The sequence below is a fragment of the Xiphophorus couchianus genome, chromosome 11 (genome assembly GCF_001444195.1).
Source record: "Xiphophorus couchianus chromosome 11, X_couchianus-1.0, whole genome shotgun sequence".
In the NCBI taxonomy this organism is placed as follows: domain Eukaryota; kingdom Metazoa; phylum Chordata; class Actinopteri; order Cyprinodontiformes; family Poeciliidae; genus Xiphophorus; species Xiphophorus couchianus.
This window is the reverse complement of record NC_040238.1, coordinates 27,708,678-27,730,929: the sequence shown is the minus strand read 5'-3', so window position 1 is coordinate 27,730,929 and position 22,252 is coordinate 27,708,678. Positions and strand designations below refer to the sequence as shown.

Sequence of the window (22,252 nt, the reverse complement as noted above, 5' to 3'; positions counted from 1 at the left end):
TAGTGGACACCTTTATTGGCAATGTGCAGCAAGAGGTGCGGGAGGGGCAGCACGGCATTGCTCTATGCTCCATGCAGCCAGAGAAAACTCTGTCTGGAGTATCATAAACCTTGGTCTGCCATCAGTTCAAGTAATGGACCCTGATTTTATAAAGTGAACCTGGAAGGCTGCACATGTACCTCATCGTTAGCCTGCAGGTGGTTGGATATTTTACAGACAGACTATGTTTGTTGCTAGCATGTGTTCAAGAACGTTTTACAAGCTGGAGTCGTGTCAGGAGTTGAAATATTAGCCAACCTGATTTTTCTTTAAACAAGATAAAGCTTTGGAGATATGAGCTGACAGCTCACCGCAACAAGTGGGGGAGGGGGATAATGTCCCACTGCTACATTCAACCAAAAACACTCATATGTTCTACTCAAACAAAAACAAAATGTAAAACATAGTTTTTATTTAAAACAGAAAAACAACAACTGTTCCTTAGGTGGCGTTACCATTTGATTATTACTGATAACGGTCATCTCTATAAAGGTATTTAGAGTTTGATACATTGACTACTGAAGCTGAAAGCTGTAATTAAGACCCGCTAAAATTAGACACACACACACCCACACAAAAAACATTTTCCATAGAGTGACAGAAGCATAACAAGCTGATGTTACTAGATAATTAATTGGGCTTCTCAGTGAGGTAGAAAGCCTACAGTCGGCAGCCTCATACATGTGCCTCTTGTACCTCACCAGGATTGTTTGTGTATTTTGCAACCAGAAATATCTCAGAACTGTGTTTACTGTTAGGAAGGGAGAAGTTCAGGAGCAGTCCTCCAGCCTGTTGACTGGCAGTGAGCAGCAGCTATATATATATATATATATATATATATATATATATATGTATATATATATAACAGAAACAAATATGACTTAAAACCTTTGACTTTGTAATTTAATGCCTTGAAATTGGGCCTCTGCCTCTTTAAAAACTTCTGCTCCGTCTGAAACTCTGCCTTCAAGATGCCATCCCAACATTGCTCCTCTATGAACCTTTAAAAAACTTTTTACCAGCATTTCTCTGAGAAGTAGCTCGTACAAAGAGCTCAGCAGATGCACATTTCCAGCAGGTGTTTGCTAATTGCTGCTGGCTAGTCTGAAGGAGCTGAGTGGGGGAGTCAGAAGGAAGGGATTCTCTGTGAGGCGAAAGATTGGAAGCTTGGAAACTGCAACTGAATAAATAAAAGGAGGAGCTGCATCTTGAAGGCAGCGCTCGGTCCAACCAGGCGTTTTGCTATGGGAGATTAAAAGACTTCTCAAACATGCATGAAAGAATCAAAGCAACACTCCGGGTGTTGATGAGGGAATAACATTATAACATGACTTAAAGCTCAAAGAAGTTTATTTTACATAATCAACTTTAATAATTTCCCAGAAAGGTTGCAGATTTTATTTCAAAAGCTGCCTGATAATCCCCACAAAAGTCTATACCTGGCTGCTGTTGTGCACTTCTCCCTTAAAATAATTTTCCCCGTTTGGATATGCAGAGGTGTACGCATTCATTTTACCAAAGAGTATCGCTCAAATATGGCAATAGGAGAACGTTGCACATGCAGCTCAGTGACCCCTGTCAGCGTGGAGGTCAGCGCCGATACATCTTACCGTCCAAACACCAAACGCTTGATTCATAGAGGAGCCTGCCGCTTTGTCCTTCATGCTTCAGAGGAGGTTTGTGAGCCGGCTGCAAATAACAGGTGCTAGGCGTCTCTCTGCTTATTAGGTCCAGATGTTCTCCGTAGAACCAATACGAGCAAATAATCCTTATGTTGTTGTAGACATTTTATCAACTAAAGGTACTTTTAGAAAGCAAGATTGGTGCTTAAAGTAAGAAATAAGCAGTTGTAATTTGTTAACATGCTCAAAAATGAACTATTTATTCAGGTGATAATCCAGATGTTTTCATATTTTGAATTTGCTACTGCTATTGGGTCACAAAGGCAGAAAAACACTGTTTCCCAGAATACAATCTGAGTTATAAATGACTGCACTGAGCCTCTGTAGTAGGAATGGGCTGGTATGAGATTCTTACCATATGATATAAAGCAGGAAAACAGCAATTATTCCCATTAAAAACAAATAGCACATTAATTATTACATTAAAAATAAGACTATCCTTTAAATTTAATAAGCATTCTGGAACCTTAGTAAATATGTTGTTGCGATAGAGACAGACCTGTTCAATAAATTAGAATAATTTTGAAAAGTCTATTTATTTTAGGAGCTTTATTACTCAGTGAAACATATTATATAGATTAATTACACCCAGATGGGTGTTTGACAGCTTTTTTGGTTGTAATAATGATTTTTCACTTACAGATAATAAAAACCATGAGTTTGAAATTAGAATATTACATTGGAAAAAAACCCAAACATTTTTAATAGAATTGTGGACTTAATAAAAAGTATGTTTAATACCTGCTTGAAGGATATTATTTTCAAGAGGTACTTTTAATCTGACAAATTGGTCTCATCCGAATGTTGAATCTAATTTACTGAACATGACTCACTTAATGTCCACTATTTGTGTTATTTGTGACCATAATAATTCACAAACAAAGTAATTTGTCTGTATCGGAAGCAAGGGAAAACTGTAGCTGCCTCCTAGGTTTTTCTTGCGTAATTTAAGGTTTTGGTTACTCACATTTGGTGTGTACCTTAGTATTTAATTTGTAATTTTGTATTCTTTTGCACTTTTGCTTACTGTGTGTTAACTTTGTTTTTTGCCTGGGAGCTGCTGGTAACTTCAATTTCCTGAGGGAGTCTTCCCAAAGGATCAATAAAGTACAAGTCTAAGTCTAAGTCTATTAGAGAGCTGACTGGCAGTGTACAGCTTCATGAATTTAGCTGTGGCACTTTCTCTTTAATTTCTCTAAAATTACTTTTTACTGTCAGAACAATAGGAAATTATATACATTGGCCCATCCCCACTGCGTAGTAACATTTGGAGGAAAAGAATATAACAGTACATGTTGGATTAAAAAAAAACATAGAATATAAGTTAGATCTGCCCTGTTCTTTCAGAAATGTGTGTTCACTCTTCAAGTGAACTGCAGTAAGGAATCACTGAGGGCAGGACAGGAAGGGCTTGTGCTTGCAAATATTTTTCTAAAAATTTATCTTACACCCTGTTTCTGCTAGCCATGATGAAGGGCGCTGCGTGCATGGGAGGACAGCTATGTTTGAGGGAATGTTCTGCAGATACCGAACACATAAAACGAGTCATATGTATCTTTTTTTCTCACTTTAAACCATGAATGTGTTCATAGGCCACCACCTGCTCGCCACCATCCCCCCTAACTCATTATTGTGATGAGTGAGAAGAGGAGTTCAGGGAGAGGGTGCTGGCAGGAATTTGATTGGGTGGTTACTCTGGCCCACACAAGTAAAACGAAGCAGCTGCTGTTGTACAGTAAAGTCCCGCTTTGTGGAAGTTGGTGCAGCCGAAACTTTTTTTTGTTTCAAGTATCGACAGATTGAAAGGTCTGTGATAACAAAGCATTACAAATTTAAGAGTTTCAAGGGTTGCTAAAGGGATAGTTCTGGGTTTTTAAAATGAGTTTCTGTTAAAGTGTTAGAATCTTACTTGCAGCCAATAGCTCTTTTTGTTTTGTATAAATATAGATTTCTTGGAGGCTAAAGCCAAAGTCTAGTCAAAGAGTGACCAAGAACATGAGAGACTACCACTCAGTTTACATCAATATGCAGCATTTAAGAAAAATACATGGTTCAGGTATTTTTAAAGGTGAATTTGAATGCAACAGAATATTAACTAATACAAGAGAATCCCACAAACACATTTCCTTCAACATTATCTGATTAATTTTTTTTATTAAACTTTAAAAAGTGCATCAAAATACATGCTGTTATTTGGTGTCTTAACAGACTGGACAGTGTGAGAGTTCTGTCTTTATCAGTCCGCCACCTCAATGCATTCATTTCAGTTCATTAATTAGATAGTTTTAAATTAATAGCATTTAGTTTTAATATGCAAAAGTTCATGCCAGAATCTTTCTATTTGTGCATTTCTGGTACATCCTGTGAATCTGACGCACAAGCGACATCCGCAAACAACAGCGACGCACAACAAAGTAGCTATCTGATGAGATGCTGGAAACAACTGTTGTTTTGTGCAAGTTGTGCTAAAACCAGTGAGCCCACCAGCGAAGCTCTTCAAGCCTAAAATAGCATCTCGATGCTAAACATGTTGCAGCAGCACAGACGTCCCCAACGTTAATGTCAGCGTCCACGTTTCAAAATAAGGGTCTTTTCAAAGAATTTGTCAATGAATGAGCAGAGATTCCAGAAAACCCTGATTGCTGAATGGTTATAATAGCACTTTGCACCATTCTGATAGTTGAATAACCTAGATAACAGATTAAGAACATTTAATATCTTTGTTGTGGAGCTCACATGTGTATTAACTCAATAATTTAGCAGCAAAAAGGGTTTTTGAATTGAAAATGTTGCTTATTTTGTTGATGTATAGTTTTTTATTAGAATGCGTATAATTACAGGGTCTGTAATTAACTCAGACAATTTTTAACCGAGTTCCACCAGTAATTATATATAAACATTCTGCTGATTAACGATTATCAAAGGAACATATTCCAATCGGATGGGTGCATCTCCGGCCTTAAAACAAAACATTCTAACAATGTTCCACCGAGTTCAGACCACAGAACAATCACACTCATGACAGCAGACCGAACCAATCAAGGGTCAATAAGCAATGCAGCCATTTTGTCCTGAAATCTCTCCGTGACGGCTCACAGTTAGCCTCCCACCCTCCTTGTATCGCCCAGCTGCCCGGCAGAAGAAATCAAACCTGAATTGAATGTCATAATGGGGAAGTGTACAACTGGGTCCTGCAGTTACTGAGATGGATGAGTGGACAGAATGAAGGGAGTGGATGATGCATGATTGCAGGAGAGTAAGGGGACAAGGTGCAGGCCCAGAAATAGCCTCTCCCAGCTGTATTCAAGCTGCTCGAACACACGCCAAGTTTCCTCTTTCCTCCTTGCCGATCATTGTTGTGCTTAGATTTGGTTCCTGGTAGTTAGGAGAGTTTGGGCCAAGTGTGATGATGTCATGCTTCATTTTTAATCTATTTCTTCTTTTTTTTTTTTTCTGCATGGTTTCTGCACCTAGCTGCTGATTTTGATTTCTTCTCATTATCTGGCTTAAGCCCATGTTCTCTGGTGCATTGTTGAGTTGCTAGAGATATGATAAACATGACACACTACGCATTCACCCACTTGCACTTTGCGTTTTGCTCATGCAGGCGCCTACACACACCTACTAACACACATGCGCATATTTAAGTAGCTGCAAAAAGGTGGGAGTTCTCCGTTTGGACTTAAACATAGAAACAAAACTTCGGCCTTTTGCCTTCTGCAGCTTGCCACCAGCCAAATACATGCACACACTGTTTGCAGCATAACACTCTGTTGGAATGTCATAAAAAACACTTAATTAAACAGTGAAGTTCTGTGAAAGAAAACAGAGTAAAAGGAAAGCTATTTAGAAATGTCAGCAAGCACAGATACAAGAGCTTTTCCAAACATTTCATGTCTCGATGCTGATTTCAGGGCAGTATCCCTTCTAAGATGACATCATGGGTGGGATTGTCAACGGACTGAAACTCGAGCTTTTACTTCCCCACATTTGTCTGGGCCTCTCTGGTGAATCACGGCTCAACTTTGATCTAAAACAGTTGTTATGATGTTCATCGTTCTATTGTTCATCTGATATACGCTAACATCTTGTTGAAGATGTTACTATTGACTGTCTGCTGACCTGGTGTATGAGCCTGATGCTGTACTCAACACGGCAACAACTGCTGGGATTTGTTTAGTTCTTGATATTTGTAAAGGTCTGCTGATTAGAGCAACACAACACCAATGTTTCTGAAATAATAATTGGCAGAATATTAATATCGCATATTAACTCTTGTCTTTGCATAGCAACAGGCAGGTTAAATAACCAAAAATTGACTACTTCTATATTTTGCCTTTTCAATGACACCATCTTGTAGACCCCCCCCACACACACACACACAAAGTCTCAAAGGCAAGAAATATAATATTTTTAATGATGCAGTTATTTCCCATAAGTGTGAGGTAAATCAATAAATTATTAGTTGGCTTTTACTATAACAGTGACTTCCAAGAAAGATAATTGAATCTTTAATTGCAATAATTTGCACGACAATTAATTGTCTACTAAAAATGATATCATTGTGACAGGCTTAAGCAGAGGCAGCTGTAATCCCCCTGGGAAATTATTCAGCTTCGACCTGACGACGTTATAACAGAACATTTCTGAAAAGATTTTGTAATGGTGGAGCTAGAAACAGACATTAATTTAAACCTGAAATTCGAACATCTTGACTTTTGCTGCTTTAGTCCTGTTTCCCATTAAGACATTCAGGAAGGCTCATTTACGATTAGCTGCTTTGCTGAAGGAGGAAGAAAAGATGTGGGGAAGTGATCGGGTTTACCGGGTTTTTACTATGTTTGCTTTGCAGAAGAAGTTGAAACCCAGGTCACAGAGTGACATCATACTCCGCTTAACCATGTCAGGAAGCCTGTGGGATTTGCTAGCATTTGTAATCAGTGAGCTGGCTGTTAGCAACACAAATCCATAGCAAGACATTTCTCAACTTTTTGGACAAACCAAAGCTAAGCCAATATATTTACAGATAAAGACAGCACAATAAGCTCTGGGTTGACTGCTTTAGCAAGAAATACAAGTAAGAGCTACAGTAAAAACGGATAATTACTAAATCTGTGTTTTATATGTCCTGCAGCCATATTGTACTGAGGAACTTCTTGCTTCTCATGTTGGAATTAAATCATCAGGTTGAATTCCAGTTTGGTGTTGTGAGAAAATTTCGATCACACTCACTGAATATACCTTAACTCTTGTTCTGTGTTCCAAGTCAGAAACATTAACTCACATAGCATTCAGAAGTAGTTCAGGCATAAACAAAAACAGTTGTATTCTTGCAGTAGAGATGCATCAGAGATCTGTGGCCGATTTCTGATCCCTGTTTTTGTCAAAACTTTGACCTGCTGGTGTCTATTTAACTCATTTCTGTTTGTTCTGGGAAACTAATTAACATCTGTCAACATTCTTTTATTCTAGCCCTCCTGCCACAAGAGGTCACTGATTATTTATACAAGGAGCAGAGGTGATGATCCACTGTGTGGGGGGGAGGAGTCACTGTTAAATTGTGTTTAATTCATTTAAAACAATGGCATTATGATTTGAAGTTTTTAAATGTTAGCATGTTAACATTTAACATGTCCTAATAAAGCAATTAGCACAGTGGGCATATTCTACTGTCACCAACATCAGTCTCTGTGCGTATTCCCAAGGGAATCTACATTCCTACCTTAACTCTGAGTTTTCCAGAATGCTGACAGAACTCCCTCCATGTTTCACACCATAAAAGAAAGCAGCTATGCTCTAAGATTTTCAGCCTTTCTGGGATCTCCTCTGGGCTAACTCATCTTTTGCAAATTCAATGGAATCTCCAAAAACAAGAATGAATTGATGACTTGACATAATGTGGAAGACAGCTCTCTTCTGTACCTGAAAAAGTCAGGTACAAAATGACCAAAACTACAAAGGTTTAAAATGGCGAAGGGATGAGAAGCCGTCAAAGTCTGGCTCTCTGTTGTAGCAGTCTGAAAGAGCAGCTACCGACGAGCATCGGTAGGAAGAACAGCTTCATTTAAGTGAGTTTACATAACTGAATGAACAGTTTGCTGCACTGCATGGCTTGCTGTGGAGAAGTTTTAACTGCTTTATGTTTAGGCCAAACATTTAGAAGGTAGAAGGTTTTGCACAGTGATAACTTGAGTGACAGATGAGCTACATGGAGCTTCACCAGACAACCAGAAGCTTATCTGTATTACAGAAAGTTGCTTTTGCTTTTGTGCTTTCCTCTGTCTATCATGGAATATGCAGGATCTGGAAATATTAGTTTGCTTATAAGACAAAAAGGTCTTGAAAGGAAAATTTCAAGACCTGGAGAGGAGAGACTGCTGCTACTAGTGATGCTAGCAGCCCTAATAGCGCTAATCACTAATAAAGTTATTTAAAAAAAAACAAGAAAAACAAAATGATGTATTTGGCTTTGTTATTGGAGTCTTACACCTCTGTGGTGTGGTGCCATTTTCTGAAGTTTGTTGTGCCTGTAAGAAGCAAAGCGTAGAACAGGAGGCTGGTTTTTACCAGGCTGGTACACTTCTTGACCAGACATCGTTATTATCTGTCCTGGAGGATCAAAGTCCTCCAAAGTGGAACTTTGACAATTTCCTTACCATTTATGGAGGAAAACATTTGACATAAAGCAAATCCATCTGTGCTTTAGAGACCTATCTCACTAAACCACATGATGGCAAATGTTCACGGTGAACATGCTGTTATATGCTTGATTTTCATACAAGGTCACACGGATTGTCTGAACCTCTGGCTGGGATGTGATGTAATCCCCAACTGTTTCTGGTTAGCTTTGTGAAAATGGAAGATTACAATAAGGTCTCACGTTTTGAAGTGACTGCTTACATTTTACAGACATCCCATATGGCAACAATGTGACATGATAAATATATTCAGCTTTGACATTTGCAATAAAAATGTTTCAGCTCAGTTTGTAGCGGGGATAATATCATCGGAAAGCTGCTGATGTGTTGACAGTAATTATGGAGGTATTTTATGTGTGGCAGTGTGAACAGTCCTAATAAATCAAACAAAGCTCATTCTGTGCTAGATTTTCATCTCGAAAACTGTCTGCCAGCTGCCTGAGAAGTGCTGGAACTTTTGCACTTTGTTATCAAGATGGAGAACGTGAGAGGCTTCGGTCTTGTGGGGAAAGCTAGAGATGTGTGCTCTCTGGGGCCCTGACACATTTTTTTTTCTCCCCTCATGACAACAGTAGGACGAGCAAACTCTGAGCGGGACTCAATGCGCGCACACCTATCACCACAAAACTCCTCACTGTTGCAGACAAAAGCAAGGCAAAAGCTGATGCAAACATTTCAGGAAGTGAAAAAGCGGACAGAGATTATTGTGAGATCCAGAGAGTTTCATGTCCTCTTTGTCTCATCAACAGCAAGAGGTCTCTGCTTCAGCATTTAAACACCTTTGCTGTCGGGGAGATGTAATGTCAGTCTTTGAAAGCCTTTGGGTTGCGTAGATGTGTAACTCAAAATTACTGTTCCAAGCAAAGCAACTTCCTCACTCAGCATTTAGTGTTGGAAAACCGAGGAAAAAGCAATAAGCAAGATTACTCAGGGCTATGCATCTTCTAAGTGTGTTCTGGTTAGCTGAAGATGACCCAATTCATATTCTTCTGCATCTAAGGCAGCATGGAGAGAGGCCGACTTTGTGCATTTTGTTTTTACCTACAATAATGGAGGCTGTAAAAGGCCTCCATATATACACTCTTAAACAAGTATATATCTTGTTTTACCATTTTCTGCAGTAATTCCTTTAATATAAACAGCCTGCATGATGGAACAGTTAGTAGCACTGGTGCCTTGCAGCAAGTAGGTTCTGGGTTCAAATCCTAGCCTGGGGTCTTTCTGCATGGAGTTTGCGTGTTCTTATGCTTTCATGAGTTCTTTCCTGGTACTCTGGCTCGTCCCGTTGTCCAAAAACATGCCAGGTTAATTGGTCTGTGTAAATTGCCCTTAGATATGAGAGTACAAGCATAGTTCTGTGTGTCTCTTTCTTTGTGATGGACTGGTCACCTTTCAAGGGTGTACCTCTCGCCCAACCACCAATGAGAATAGACACATCCTGCTCAACCCTGCAAGGACAAGCGCGTATAGACAATGGATCAAACTCCATTCATTTTCCGAAAATATAGCATCCATACTTTCCTTTAGCACTTTAAAACCTAGAACCCTTACCATGTTTAACAGGTTGATGTTAAAGAAAAGGCCAGATTTAAAGAGCTTCCTGTGTTTCATTTAGAGGATGAAATTGAAAGTCCCCAATTTTTACTTGTAGTGACAGAAAGGCAGATATATGTCAAAGTGTGCAAGTCTGCTTGTTTCATAAAGCTCCAAAAGAACGCTAGAACACAAACAAAAAAAATATTGTGGCAGTCAGTAAGTATTCTGGATTTATTTTAACTCGCTTGTGTTTGCTTCTGGATATAGAAGCTACGCTTAACTGAAATTCTACACTTAAATAAAACAGCAGTGAGGAACACGACAGTTATATCCAGGTATTTACTTGCCTGAATATGCCGTGTCCACCCGCATTATACAGAATTACAGCGGAAAGATCATGGGAATGTCAAACTGTTTAGGAAGGAGATGGATTCTGTGTCCCAGGTATACGTATGTTTTAGTGCAATATGTGAATATCAACCCCAAAACAAATGCAAAATATCTTATGAAGATGCTGGTTGATGCTGATAAGAGTTATTATGAGTCCTGCATTGATATGGGGCAACAGGAAGCTATTGCTTCAAAAGCTACGTAAAACATCAGATTACATTTTGCAAATGTATTTAAGAACAGAGTTTTGAAGTGTTTGACTAAGCAAACCTAAGAATAGTATGAAGTACGAGGACTGCATCATCATGTTACGTGTATTTTACTTCAAAAAGCACTTGTGTATTTCAAAAAACACATGACTCCATGATGAAAGAACATCATGGATGGAAATAATGAAGCACCATCGTAAGCCATCAAGTCAAGCTTGAGCATATATGAGTCTTGCAAATATCCAACGACCTTAAGCAAAACAGCAAATTAGTTTCAAAGACATCAAAGTCAATGTTTAGGAGTGGTTGTGCAAAAGTCCTGATCTCAATCCCACAGAAAATTTGTGGAGAAGAGTTGAAAAAATGTGTGCCAAGAAGGTAACCTACAAAGTTGACTAATTGCACAACTTCTGCCTGGAGGAATGGGTCAATATTCCAGTAAACTGTTGTGAAAAGCTTATGGAGTGAAATCCAAAATATTTTACCCAAATTCTTCCAAAAGCTAAGGAAATATATAATATATATTTCATATTATAATCCTTCCTGTAGGGAATTAGTTTCCCAGAAATATATTTTGTGTCATCCTCTCTCTCAACATTCATGCCTTTAGAAACAGAAATATGTTTGGTGACCCTTACAAAGCTAAAACAGGAAACGTTCAGTCTGACTTAACCTCAGACAGTTTTTATACAGTATGTGTCTATTTTTGCTAATGCGACGGAAAACAGATCTCCATTTTCTGCTTATATTACAGCCAACATTATCACTGAGGCTCTGCCACAACAAGTTAGAAAAGTTTGAAAACTTTGCGTGGATGTGTTCAGTCATGCCTATTGATTTCTCCAAGGTAACCATTTGCCAGATAATTATTGTACACAGCGTATTCATTGGTGTTGCTGAGGATGTTGTGTTTAAATTGGCTATTAATTTCCTCTGTGATAAATGTTTCTTTGGTAAGGAGTCCTAAGCTCCCAGTGAGCCGGCATATTGAAAATCAAGTCTACTCTCACTATGTGAGAGAAAGAAATAGAAAAGACTCTCCACAGATCCTACAGGAATGATTATTTTAAGAAATATAATGTTCTTCTTGCCATCTAGAACAGAACGAGGAAATAAACTCAAATACGCCTTGTGTTGTTTCCAATTTTGAACAGAGAATTTCTTCTCAGTTCTTGTGATGCTTAAACTGACCAACAGTCTGTCCACATCCATTATTCAACATTTCTGTAGCATAACACAAATTAAATCTGACAAATGCATTTTCTCCCTATTCATTTTAGGCTGTCCTGAGTGCATGTAAATTGGTAGACGATAGACGCAGACTTGTACAGCAGACCTGTTAAATATCATCTCATCAGGTAGTCTTTTTGCATATTGTACTCAGAGTAGGGATCCAAACCTTTCTCTCGGGTTGCGCACAGATATATGTCAAGCCGACACACACACACACCCACACCCACACACAAAAAAAATCTGTAGACGTCCTCCATTCTTCCAAAGGACAGGCAAATGTTGCCAAGAGCAAGATGGATACATAAAAAGGAGAGTGTTGTAAAAATTGTGCAAGCCAGTATAAAAGACTTAGTGTTGCATCACCTGTTTCCAAGGCTTGGGTACTTTACCATGGCAACAGAATGCCAGTTGGGTCGTCAATGTGGGCGTAGAAAGAAGCCTGGAGGAAGAACAAATGTGTGTTTAGTCTATTAACGCTGCAAGGCAAGGACAGGCTCAGGATTACAGCACTGTAAGTGTTACATCATCGAAGAGGAATCCTTCGCCCCCCCCGTGGCTCGCTAACTAAGCAGTGTTCACTCTTTCAGCTGTTTCTCAGTTGATTGTGTAAATGGAGAGAGTGAAGAATAGCTCCATTTAACGTAGAGAACCATTCATTATATCCAAGACTTATTATAAATGTAGATCTTAGTTTAGCCACAAGCAAAGCCCTCAAATCTGCTTGCCAAGTATCCACTCAGAGGACTGTAATTGTTGCCCATTGATCATGTTTGTCCTCTTCTGCCTCTTTTATCACAGGAACAACTGAAAGAGTCTGTCTGATACAGGGTACTGTCGAAGCCCTCAATAGTGTCCACAACTTCATTGCGGAGAAAGTCCGCGAGATGCCCCAGAGTGCCCAGAAACCAGAACCTGTCAGCATATTGCAACCACAGACGACGGTTAACCCTGACCGCGTTAAACAGGTAAGAGTCTGTTGAGTTAGCAACTAGATCCTTCAAAAGAAATAAACAGTTGCGAACCTAATCTGGTATCTCCAATGCAGTAGTTGTCTATAGTTTAGTTTTGGAACACAAATGAAGTTTTTAAAGCAGCTGTCCTTTTCCAAGGGTTTCAATACTTAATATCTCTAACAAATAGGAGTATTAAGGTGTGAAGCGGGTCCTGAACACTTTGGTTGCTACCTATCATACTTGTTCTGTGGTCTGTGACCTACAGTGTGGTAGGGTCAGGAAAATGTGAGTGTATGGGGTTATTTTTACCTGCAGTCTTCCATAGCTAGACAGAACCATGTGGCCGTGTGGCAGCTGCAGCCTAAACCCCAGGGATTAACAAACTGCTGAGTAGAGTGAGGGCTGGTGTAGTACTCTGACTCAGTTAGAGAAACTCCTCTTATTTGTTTACCATTAATGCTGTGCAATCTTCCTCATATTTCTTGCTTTTGCTACCACAATCTTTCTATTTCTCTGCAGGCCAAATTGATTGTACCCAATAGTACCGCTGGGCTGATCATTGGTAAGGGTGGTGCCACAGTGAAAGCGGTGATGGAGCAGTCGGGAGCTTGGGTGCAGCTCTCTCAGAAGCCGGAGGGCATCAACTTGCAGGAGCGGGTGGTGACCATCAGTGGAGAACCAGAACAGAACCGTAAGGCTGTGGAAATCATTGTACAGAAAATCCAGGAGGACCCTCAGAGCAGCAGTTGCCTGAATATCAGCTACTCCAACGTCTCGGGCCCAGTGGCCAACTCCAACCCCACCGGCTCCCCTTACGCCAACACAGCCGAGGTGCTGCCCAACGCAGCCGCAGCAGCTGCCACTGCCTCCAGCCTTCTGGGTCAGGCCGGATTGACAGGAATGGGTGCCTTCCCTGCCACCATGTCCAGTTTCTCTGGCAACGATCTGCTGGCCATCACCTCAGCCCTGAATACACTGGCCAGCTACGGCTACAACACTAACACCCTGGGCCTGGGTCTCAACCCCGCAGCTGCCTCTGGAGTCCTCGCTGCAGTGGCAGCTAGTGCCAACCCAGCTGCTGCTGCTGCAGCTAACCTATTAGCCTCCTACGCTAATGATGCCTCCAGCAGTGCCGGCCACCCCGCTACAGGCCTCGGTGGGTTCTCCCTGGGCTCACTAGCAGCTGCTACTGGAGCTTCCAATGGTTACCTAAATGCTTCATCCCCATTGATGGCTTCCTCCCTGTTGGCAACAGAAAAGTTAGCAGACGGAGCCAAGGACGTGGTTGAAATTGCTGTGCCCGAGAATCTGGTGGGTGCCATTTTGGGGAAAGGAGGGAAAACACTGGTAGAGTACCAGGAGCTGACAGGAGCCCGCATCCAGATCTCCAAAAAAGGAGAGTTCATTCCAGGTACTCGGAACCGTAAAGTTACAATAACAGGGTCGCCGGCCGCTACACAAGCAGCGCAGTATCTGATCAGCCAGCGGATCACGTACGAGCAGGGCGTGCGCGCTACCAACCCACAGAAGGTGGGCTAAAACGAAGACAAGAGAGGGAAAGGATGAAGACAGAGATAGAAAGGAATTAAGAGAGTCAAGAAGAATAGAAAAAAAGAAATGTCCAAATATATGTTCAATATTTCAGTATCAAACGAGAGAATTACAGAGAAGGCGGGGGAGACAACCAAGATAAGTGTGTGTGATTTGTGAGTGTGTTTTTTGGACAGAAGTCCTGATGTTTTTTAAAAGTTTGTGTCAAGTCCTTTTGACAATGGTGATCAGAGTAAGCTGAACTGGTCCACTGCCAAGTTGCAGATTCAGGAGTGAGGCTGCGGAGTCTCACCCTCCTCTAAAACCTCATTACTGTTTTCATTTTGTTCTTCTTTTTATTGTTGTTGTTGTTTTTGTTGGATTTACGTCGGTTTGAGACCTCAGCTCCCGGTGAGCTGAGCGTATCAGTTAAAGATCCGGCCAGCTAATCGAGCTGTTTTATAAACCTTGCTCTTTGTGTTCAATGCAGAAGGCATTGTTAACAGGGGAGAGGTTTTATGACAAGCACCTGAGCTCATCTCAGCTATTTAGGGCAGCAATTCAAGTATAATTTCTTTACAAGCAAACAAAAGCGCATCTATGTTGACGTGTGTCAAATTCTAGCTCATTTCATAATTGAAATGACAAAATTTGGGTATCTTATATTTTCATCCTTTAACTTATTGACATAGTCTCATTCAAACACAAGTAGATTATTTAAACCTGTAAATGCAGGTTGATCTGAATGTAAAAACAATTTTAGCCTGTTGCTATTTTTTTCTTTCCAGGGATCAAACATTGTGTTGCAGTGAAAGAAATGTATAACTCAAACCCAGACTGAACTGTGTGCTTGCCGTCTGCAGGTATAGTTCAGGGGTTGAAGAATCAATGTGAGAGGACAGAGGAGACACACAGGAATGTATATCTATATTTTAACACAGACACATAGAGAACGCTCCCACAAACGCACAAACACTAGAACATCATTTCATATTCAGCCACTGCTACAAACACAAAGAAATATGTTGTTGACAAACCCTTTCTTGGTGCTATAGGCTTAGATTTGTACCTCCTGTACCGTGGAATTCAAACGTTTCCACAACTTGAGTTTTTACTTGATTTGAAGTAGCTGACGTGTCGTCCAGCCATTGGTAGCCCACTGGATCTGACCCGGCTTCTTACCTAATGACAATTGATTGATTTCAGGATTTTGTGAATAAAAGCAGTCCGGCTGTTCTAATATAAGTCCATTATTTTATAATACAAGCCGAACATCCTGCAGTAGATAACACCAGACATACTTTTTTGCCTTAGCCAGACATTTGTAACACCCAAGAATTATCTAAAGGCTCAGACTTCCTGAAAGCAGTGGCAGTTTGCAAAGAGAACAAAAGTACTACAAAAGCATTTTTGATAAGAAGAGCTGTAAGAACCTATATCTGTGAACAAAGAAACTATTGCCTTTTCTGTAAGGGTACCAAATAGTCCAACATGGAGCAGAAAACTTAGTTTTGGAGTCACTTTTCTGTGAGAAATGCTTCCTAATTGACATGACGACAAACGAGAAATTTCTGCAGTTCACCTAAGCAGAATATTATTGTTCCCAACGTACGTTAATGCTCGAGTGGAGCATATAATGAAACATGACATGTTTTTGATTGTTGTCTTTTTTTGCCACTTGTTTGTCTTGACGGTGGCAGGCCAAATGTCTGAAGCACTCCAAGATTACCTTGCGTCCCCCTGTGTGCTGCTATCCATAGCATTCATCCTGAGTCTGCTGGCTCTAAAGACTGCACTGTGAGGCATTTAGACCACAATGTAAAGTGTGTCTGTCCTGCTAGGGGTGTGAATACATCTTTATATGCACATTTATGTCACAAGATCAAAACCAACCTGCAGAGCCGGCCCAACGCTCCAAACATGACCATCTTTTACGGTTGTCTTTATTAGGTTAGCATATCAAGGACATGTCAATTTTTTTTTAAAGTTAGCATTTAGCCTCCATCCCAAGTTTTGTTAACAAACCTTTATCCAAGGGCATAGAATAAGTAAACTACTTAGAGCTCCAAGGCCAGCAGGAGACCCCAGAGAGCACTTGACTTCCCAAAGCGTCAAATATGTATCAGTGTTTAGAAAGCATAAGTTTATCTTCAACGTTGCTCTGAAGATTTTGTTTTTAAGTAGCAATTTCTAAAAGAATTTTAAATTCTTTCAAAATTAAAATGGAATATTGTCTTTAAAAAATGTATCTATTTTTAAGATCTGACAAATGTAGTAATTGAAGTCATGTAGAGAGAAATGTTCTTCATTTGATTCCAACAGTGGTTGTGGAATGCAATTATTCAAATTAATTGGAAATTTTCTAATTAATATTGATTAATCTATTTTTTTTAATCAGCAATACTTGGCAAGTTTGTCAATTCTAATTAATTTTGGCTTATGACTGAATCAGTGAGTAGATTTCTACATGTTTTAAATGATCAGGTCAGATATAGATTTGCTTTACTTGGCTCTGAAGTCTAGGTGTAGGCAGCAAGTTGCACACAACCATGTTTTTATTTTAGCTGCCCTTGTGTTGCAAAAAAAAAACATTTCCGCCCAACAAGCCAAGCCAAGACCTCCATCACTGTTCACCAAGCTCACACACGTCCTGTACATTGACTTTAGACTTAAGGTGCACCACTGCCTCCTACTGGGCTGGAGGGTGTGCAACAGTGTTACCAATGTGCCAAAAACTTAAGAGAACTTTTAAATCCGCAATTAATGCATTGTCATTTTTTTACCCACAATTTTATCTATATTTAATCAGAATTAATATGATTAAGTTCTAGTCAATGGTCTTGATTCTAGTCTTTTTGTCTATTTTTTCTTTGTCCTGCTTTTGTCTACGCTGGTGCCTAACAGACAAATAATGTGAATAAAGTAAATAATTTGCAGGTCGAGCGAAACACACTCTGTGATTAAGAAGTAATTGTTGTCTTATTACTAAAGAATGAACAAGAAAACAATCAAGCTTGGGCAGTTTAAAGAGGTGTTATTGGTGGATGGGCTTAACTGGAATTGGGACCCAAATGAAATTCTGCTTGGGGCCTCATACGGTCTTGGGCCGGCTCTGCCTGACTGTACCAACAGAGAGGATTTCTCCACACGTATTTATTACACCTGCATCTTTTGACTTTTTCCCTTTACTAAATTTACCCACCTACCGACCCAAACTAAACCTCCCCGGTTCTCGTACGTCCACCTCCCTGTTGCTCTAAGGGTCATTTCCAATATAGTCACCATCAACCCAAGCTCTATGATCAGCTTCCTTAATGCAAAGCTGTGAGGGTTGGTGCTGCCAGTTTTCAGGAGAATCTGACGAATGGACGTTTTGTTTTTTGACAAATCGTGTGTGTGTTAAAAAAAAAAGAAAGAAGTAAGCAGATTTCAAACTACTTTCAAGCAACTCTTTGTGTGTCAACATTCTGTGTGGCAATACAAGCAGTGGGCCTTTCTTCCCAGCTCAAGTCTCTTCCTTTCACTCTGTGCTTGGAAGGCCTCACAGTCATCCATAACTACAATCTGGCCACCTGTGAAATCATTGCATAAGAGAACCTTTTACTGCCCAAGATTTTAGCATATAATAAGATAAAAGCACAAAACAAGGGGGTGTTTTATCAATGCAACTGGACTGTTGGACTCCAGAGAGCTTCTCCTTCAGAACTCTCTGATCCATACATTGTGCCAAATCTGTTTCCTCTCCCTCTCATTAATTTTCCTCTTCCTCCCGATGTTTTCGTTCCCCTACATGTCCTCTGTCTGCGTTCTGAGACTCCTCCTGCGTCCCCGAGCCGCTCCGTCTGTCCTCTTTCCCTCCTACCCCCTTCCCTCCTGTATTCTCCCCCTCTTTCTCCTTCCTCTTGTCTTGTCGTCTCATGGGCGATGTGTCGGACGTGCCGTGGGTGGGAGTTATGCACTACGGGTCGTAGGGGTATGAAAATGTTTTCCCGGGCCGCAGAGTTCACAAGGCTAAAAATGCACAGAAAACACCTGCCTCCAAAACTGTGACACCCACTGAGACCAACCAGCAAACGTTAGCTCATAAGTGTCAAATTTTTCCTCAGCGGGAAGAACGAAGGAAGATTTGGGGGATAGGTTTGGCCTTTTAAAAGGACGGAAAATTTTTTAGTTTGTTGTTTGTTTATTTATTTTTTATTTTTTTCAAAACTAAAAGGCAAATCTTGGCAGAATGAATATTAATCCGATGGCCGAGCTCGAGCTCTAAACAAAATATTTCGGACAGAATGCATAAGACACATGAGAGAGAGCAACGTGGGAACTTGTTTGTGACCTCAAGCCGAAACAGTGACATCCTTTATGCATATCCTGTTATCTGAAAAATGACTAGAGCTCATTTCTGTGGAATACAATATGTCACGTCATATGATCTATATGTACTTTATTGTAGCTATTCTAGTTTGTAGTCCAAATGCAGTCCAGCGTTGTCAATACAATGTGAAACTATGTTATATTTGTGTGGATGATGAGAGTGCCAACTAAGCCTGACTAAGATTAGCTTCGCAGTTTGTTTGTGCATTATGATGCCTCATCATCGAGCGGTGGTGTCCATATTTCTGTCACTGATGATTTAGTTTGACAGTAAGAAAAATGTTAAGAATATTGGAAGCAATATAGTAGCATGTTGTCCTGTTTTGTGTTTTATGTCTGTTGTATGAACCTTTGAAATTACTAAGATTTTGAATGAATAGGTTTACATGTACTTCTTTTTGTAAGTTATGAAAATGCTGCTATTTGATAAGTAAACTATACAAAAATATTTTAGTGGAAAAGATGTCTGGTCTGTTGATTAGAGACGTGCTCCGATGGGGTGGAGCATTAAGCCGAGGTGTATAGAAGGCTATACAGTATTGGTAAGATAGTAAAAGTAATAAATAGTAGACTCCATAGTATGACCTGTGCCAAACTAGACCTCCGCAGCTTCTGAATTTGTAGATGTGCGATCAAATGTTAGATATCAATAACTTGTTTAGAAGTGCTGATCAAGTGCCAATCAAACACTTATCTTTTAAGTTAAGAAAAGATAATCAAACACATTACTTAAGAAAACAAAGGACAAAGAACTTTTTTGTGCATTGTTTTATCCCATAGGTACATAGAGTAAGAGTTAAAGATTGTGATTTTTATGGATCCATGTTGTTTTACACTCCATGCATCCCTTGTGTGTTCGTTTGACCTGTGGCTTAAGTACCGCTGTTTTCTCACAAATGTCTCTATAGGCCAGCATGGACTAAGCATAACATGTTATAAGCATCCATAACATAGCCATTAACAATCAAACGATGTGTTTGTGGAGTTCGGTGTTATCTTTTTGCACGTCTTCTATTGCATGGTATCAAAGTAAAATTATGGAGGAAAAAAAAAATGGGGAAAAAAAAAAGTCAAAAAATTTTGCGAGGAGTCTCGCAACATTCAGAGACATAAACGCTGCATGCAGTCAAATGTATATCTCTTTGAGTTGAACTCACCTCATGTTAAAACTGTTTATCTTTATGTTGTGAGTTGGGAGGGAGCTCATTATCGTCATGTTGGCCCGAAAAGAAAAAAAAAGAAAAAAAAAAGACACAAACATGAACACGCATCTGAGATTGGATTTCTCATGGGTCGAATTCATCTCTCTAACATCATCGGAGAAGATTTTGTTTTTATAATTTTTTTCTTTCTTCCTTTCTTAGATCCAGAGGAGGATTACAAATGTGAAACAAGCAAACGTGAAAATGTTACTCAGTGCATTGGCTCCTTGTGTTTTTTTATTTTATTTTATCACAGCTTGAAAGCCCAGATCTAATCTAATGAATGTACTCATTTCTTCTTGTTTTCTTTTGATTAATTTTTGTTAAAAAAATTTTTTTTTTAATTTTTTTTTTAGGAGTTTTGTTGAATGTCTAACTGTCTTTAATGTAAATTCACGGCAGGAATGTCAACTACATGTAAAGTTAATGCGTTTAAACAGCTCCGGTCAGGTAGGCCTCAGACGGCCGCAGTCATGAACCAGATATGCGAACACAACTTCCGATTCGCTGTCAACATTTTCCTGTTTGTTTGGTGTTGCATAAATGCACTTTATTGATGGGTGGGTGGGAAATGAGGCAAACCGTGTTGGCTTTCCACAACCATGTTGTTGTCATCCTTTGTTCTGATTTAAGTTTTTCTGTTTTTCTTTTTCCGTGTTGGGTCTCGAGAATGACGGGAAGGGCTGGAATCTCAGACAAAATAGAAAAGTAGCACCTGTTTCCTCTCTCTAAGGCTTTTCTGCCACATTCCCGGAGGACTGATCTCTACACTCGCTTCCACTTTGGTTTTAAATCTCAAATTAGGATTTTTTTGTTTTGTTTTTTTCATGTTTTGCCAGAAGATTTGAAGTGAAGGGTGAAACATCTTAGCTGATGTTACAATCAGATCTGAGAGACACCTTTGGCACCAGCAACACGAAGAGCGACTCTGCCGCCCCAAACGGAGAAAAACTACAAAGGAAAAGCTGTGATTGGTTAAGGCCTGCTTGTATCAATGATTTATCCGTTTCATCGTTGGGTGTTTCGCATCTGAGCGCCAGACCAATTGGCAGCGTCATTCCAAAGGTGATTTTTGTCGGTTTTGATTTTCACTCCAAACGTGTTCTGGACATTGATCCCCCTTCACAAGAAGGCCAGGACTGATTTTGAAACGCTACAAAACTGGCTACGGCTGCTCACTCCTCCCTTTGAACCAATTCTACCTGAGTCTCTCTCTCTTGCTCAGTCTGCACGATACCACGACTTGTTTCATTACACCGAGAACCTGCAACTGTGACCACCCTTTAAACGGGTTAAGGCTTTTCTGGGGGGGGGAAAAAAAAAGAAAAAAAATGGATTCTTTGCCAACCAGACATGAGGCCATTTCTGTGTTTGACCCTCAGAACCTCCCATGGACTTTGTTGACCTTCTACATCCTCAGAACTCATGAGTGTGTGGAGATTGAACTCTCAAACTCTGGAAGACTGTTCTGTTTTGTTTAGTTTTTTTCCTTTGACTGAACGCTTGCTTATGTGTCAACGTAAGGGAAGCACATTTGTATTTTGCAAAAGTTCTCATGTCTTTAGGTTTTGGGATTTGCTTTGACGTTTAACCTCCGTTCACTCCATCTCAGACAAAAATGGACTGACAGCATAAGATCAAATATTTCCGGCTTGAGCAGAGTGATGTTTCGTTCATTGGGTATATTTCTCTTCGATACTACGAGCGAGAACGATTCCGTCTTTTCTGTTGTGACAAACGAGGAGAATCTGTGAAGGTCCGCAGTGTAAGACTACCTAAAGGGCTTTCTCTGAGAGCATTTATACCAGTCTCTTGAACGTGGTTTGGAAAGAAAATGCCTTCTTGTGCCATTTTAAGGGGAAAACAAAATGAGAAAGCTTTTTGTCAATAAGAGTGCCAAATAATTCCACACTGAGCCAAAAGGCATCCAGCCGTCGTAACTGTTGGATCTGCGGGACGATCCCGTCCCGGTTCCGCCCCCCTATAAAAGGAAAAAAAACAAACAACATAAAAAAAAAAAAAAAACATCACCCTATTTGTGCAATGTTGGAGCTGACGTACCATTATTGTTATGCTGCCAGTCTGTTTTCTGCTTTGGTCAGAAACATCTCAGAAGCAGGATATTTTCTATAAAAAGACAACAGCTACTACGGTGAGGGAATGAGAGGATTAATTACTTGTCATTATTTCTGTTTGTTTCTTTGAGCATCACTCATAATAGATTTAACGGTAATGACTATTTAATGTAACTGTAGTACTGTGTTTGTAAAAGAAATTCAGTGAGTTGTGTTCTATGACTCGTGGACTACCAGTGAAGTCAGCATTTCAGTGTTAATAATTGAATTGTTTTTTAAAGATTATTTTTGCGACGGCAACAAAGAGTCATTATAAATGTTCATTTTAACATCA

General features: G+C 39.9%; 1 protein-coding gene across 3 annotated transcripts in view; it reads left to right on the top strand.

Annotated features, from left to right (window-relative positions):
* The window catches only part of nova1 (NOVA alternative splicing regulator 1), a 36,160-nt gene extending 13,908 nt beyond the window's left edge, over window positions 1-22,252 (top strand). For all 3 annotated transcript variants that reach the window (XM_028031435.1, XM_028031432.1, XM_028031433.1), the window contains exons 3-4: window positions 12,586-12,752; window positions 13,260-22,252. In XM_028031435.1, coding sequence (XP_027887236.1) covers window positions 12,586-12,752; window positions 13,260-14,279 — 1,187 coding nt within the window. In that variant the 3' untranslated portion in view covers window positions 14,280-22,252. The remainder of the gene's footprint in view (window positions 1-12,585; window positions 12,753-13,259) is intronic.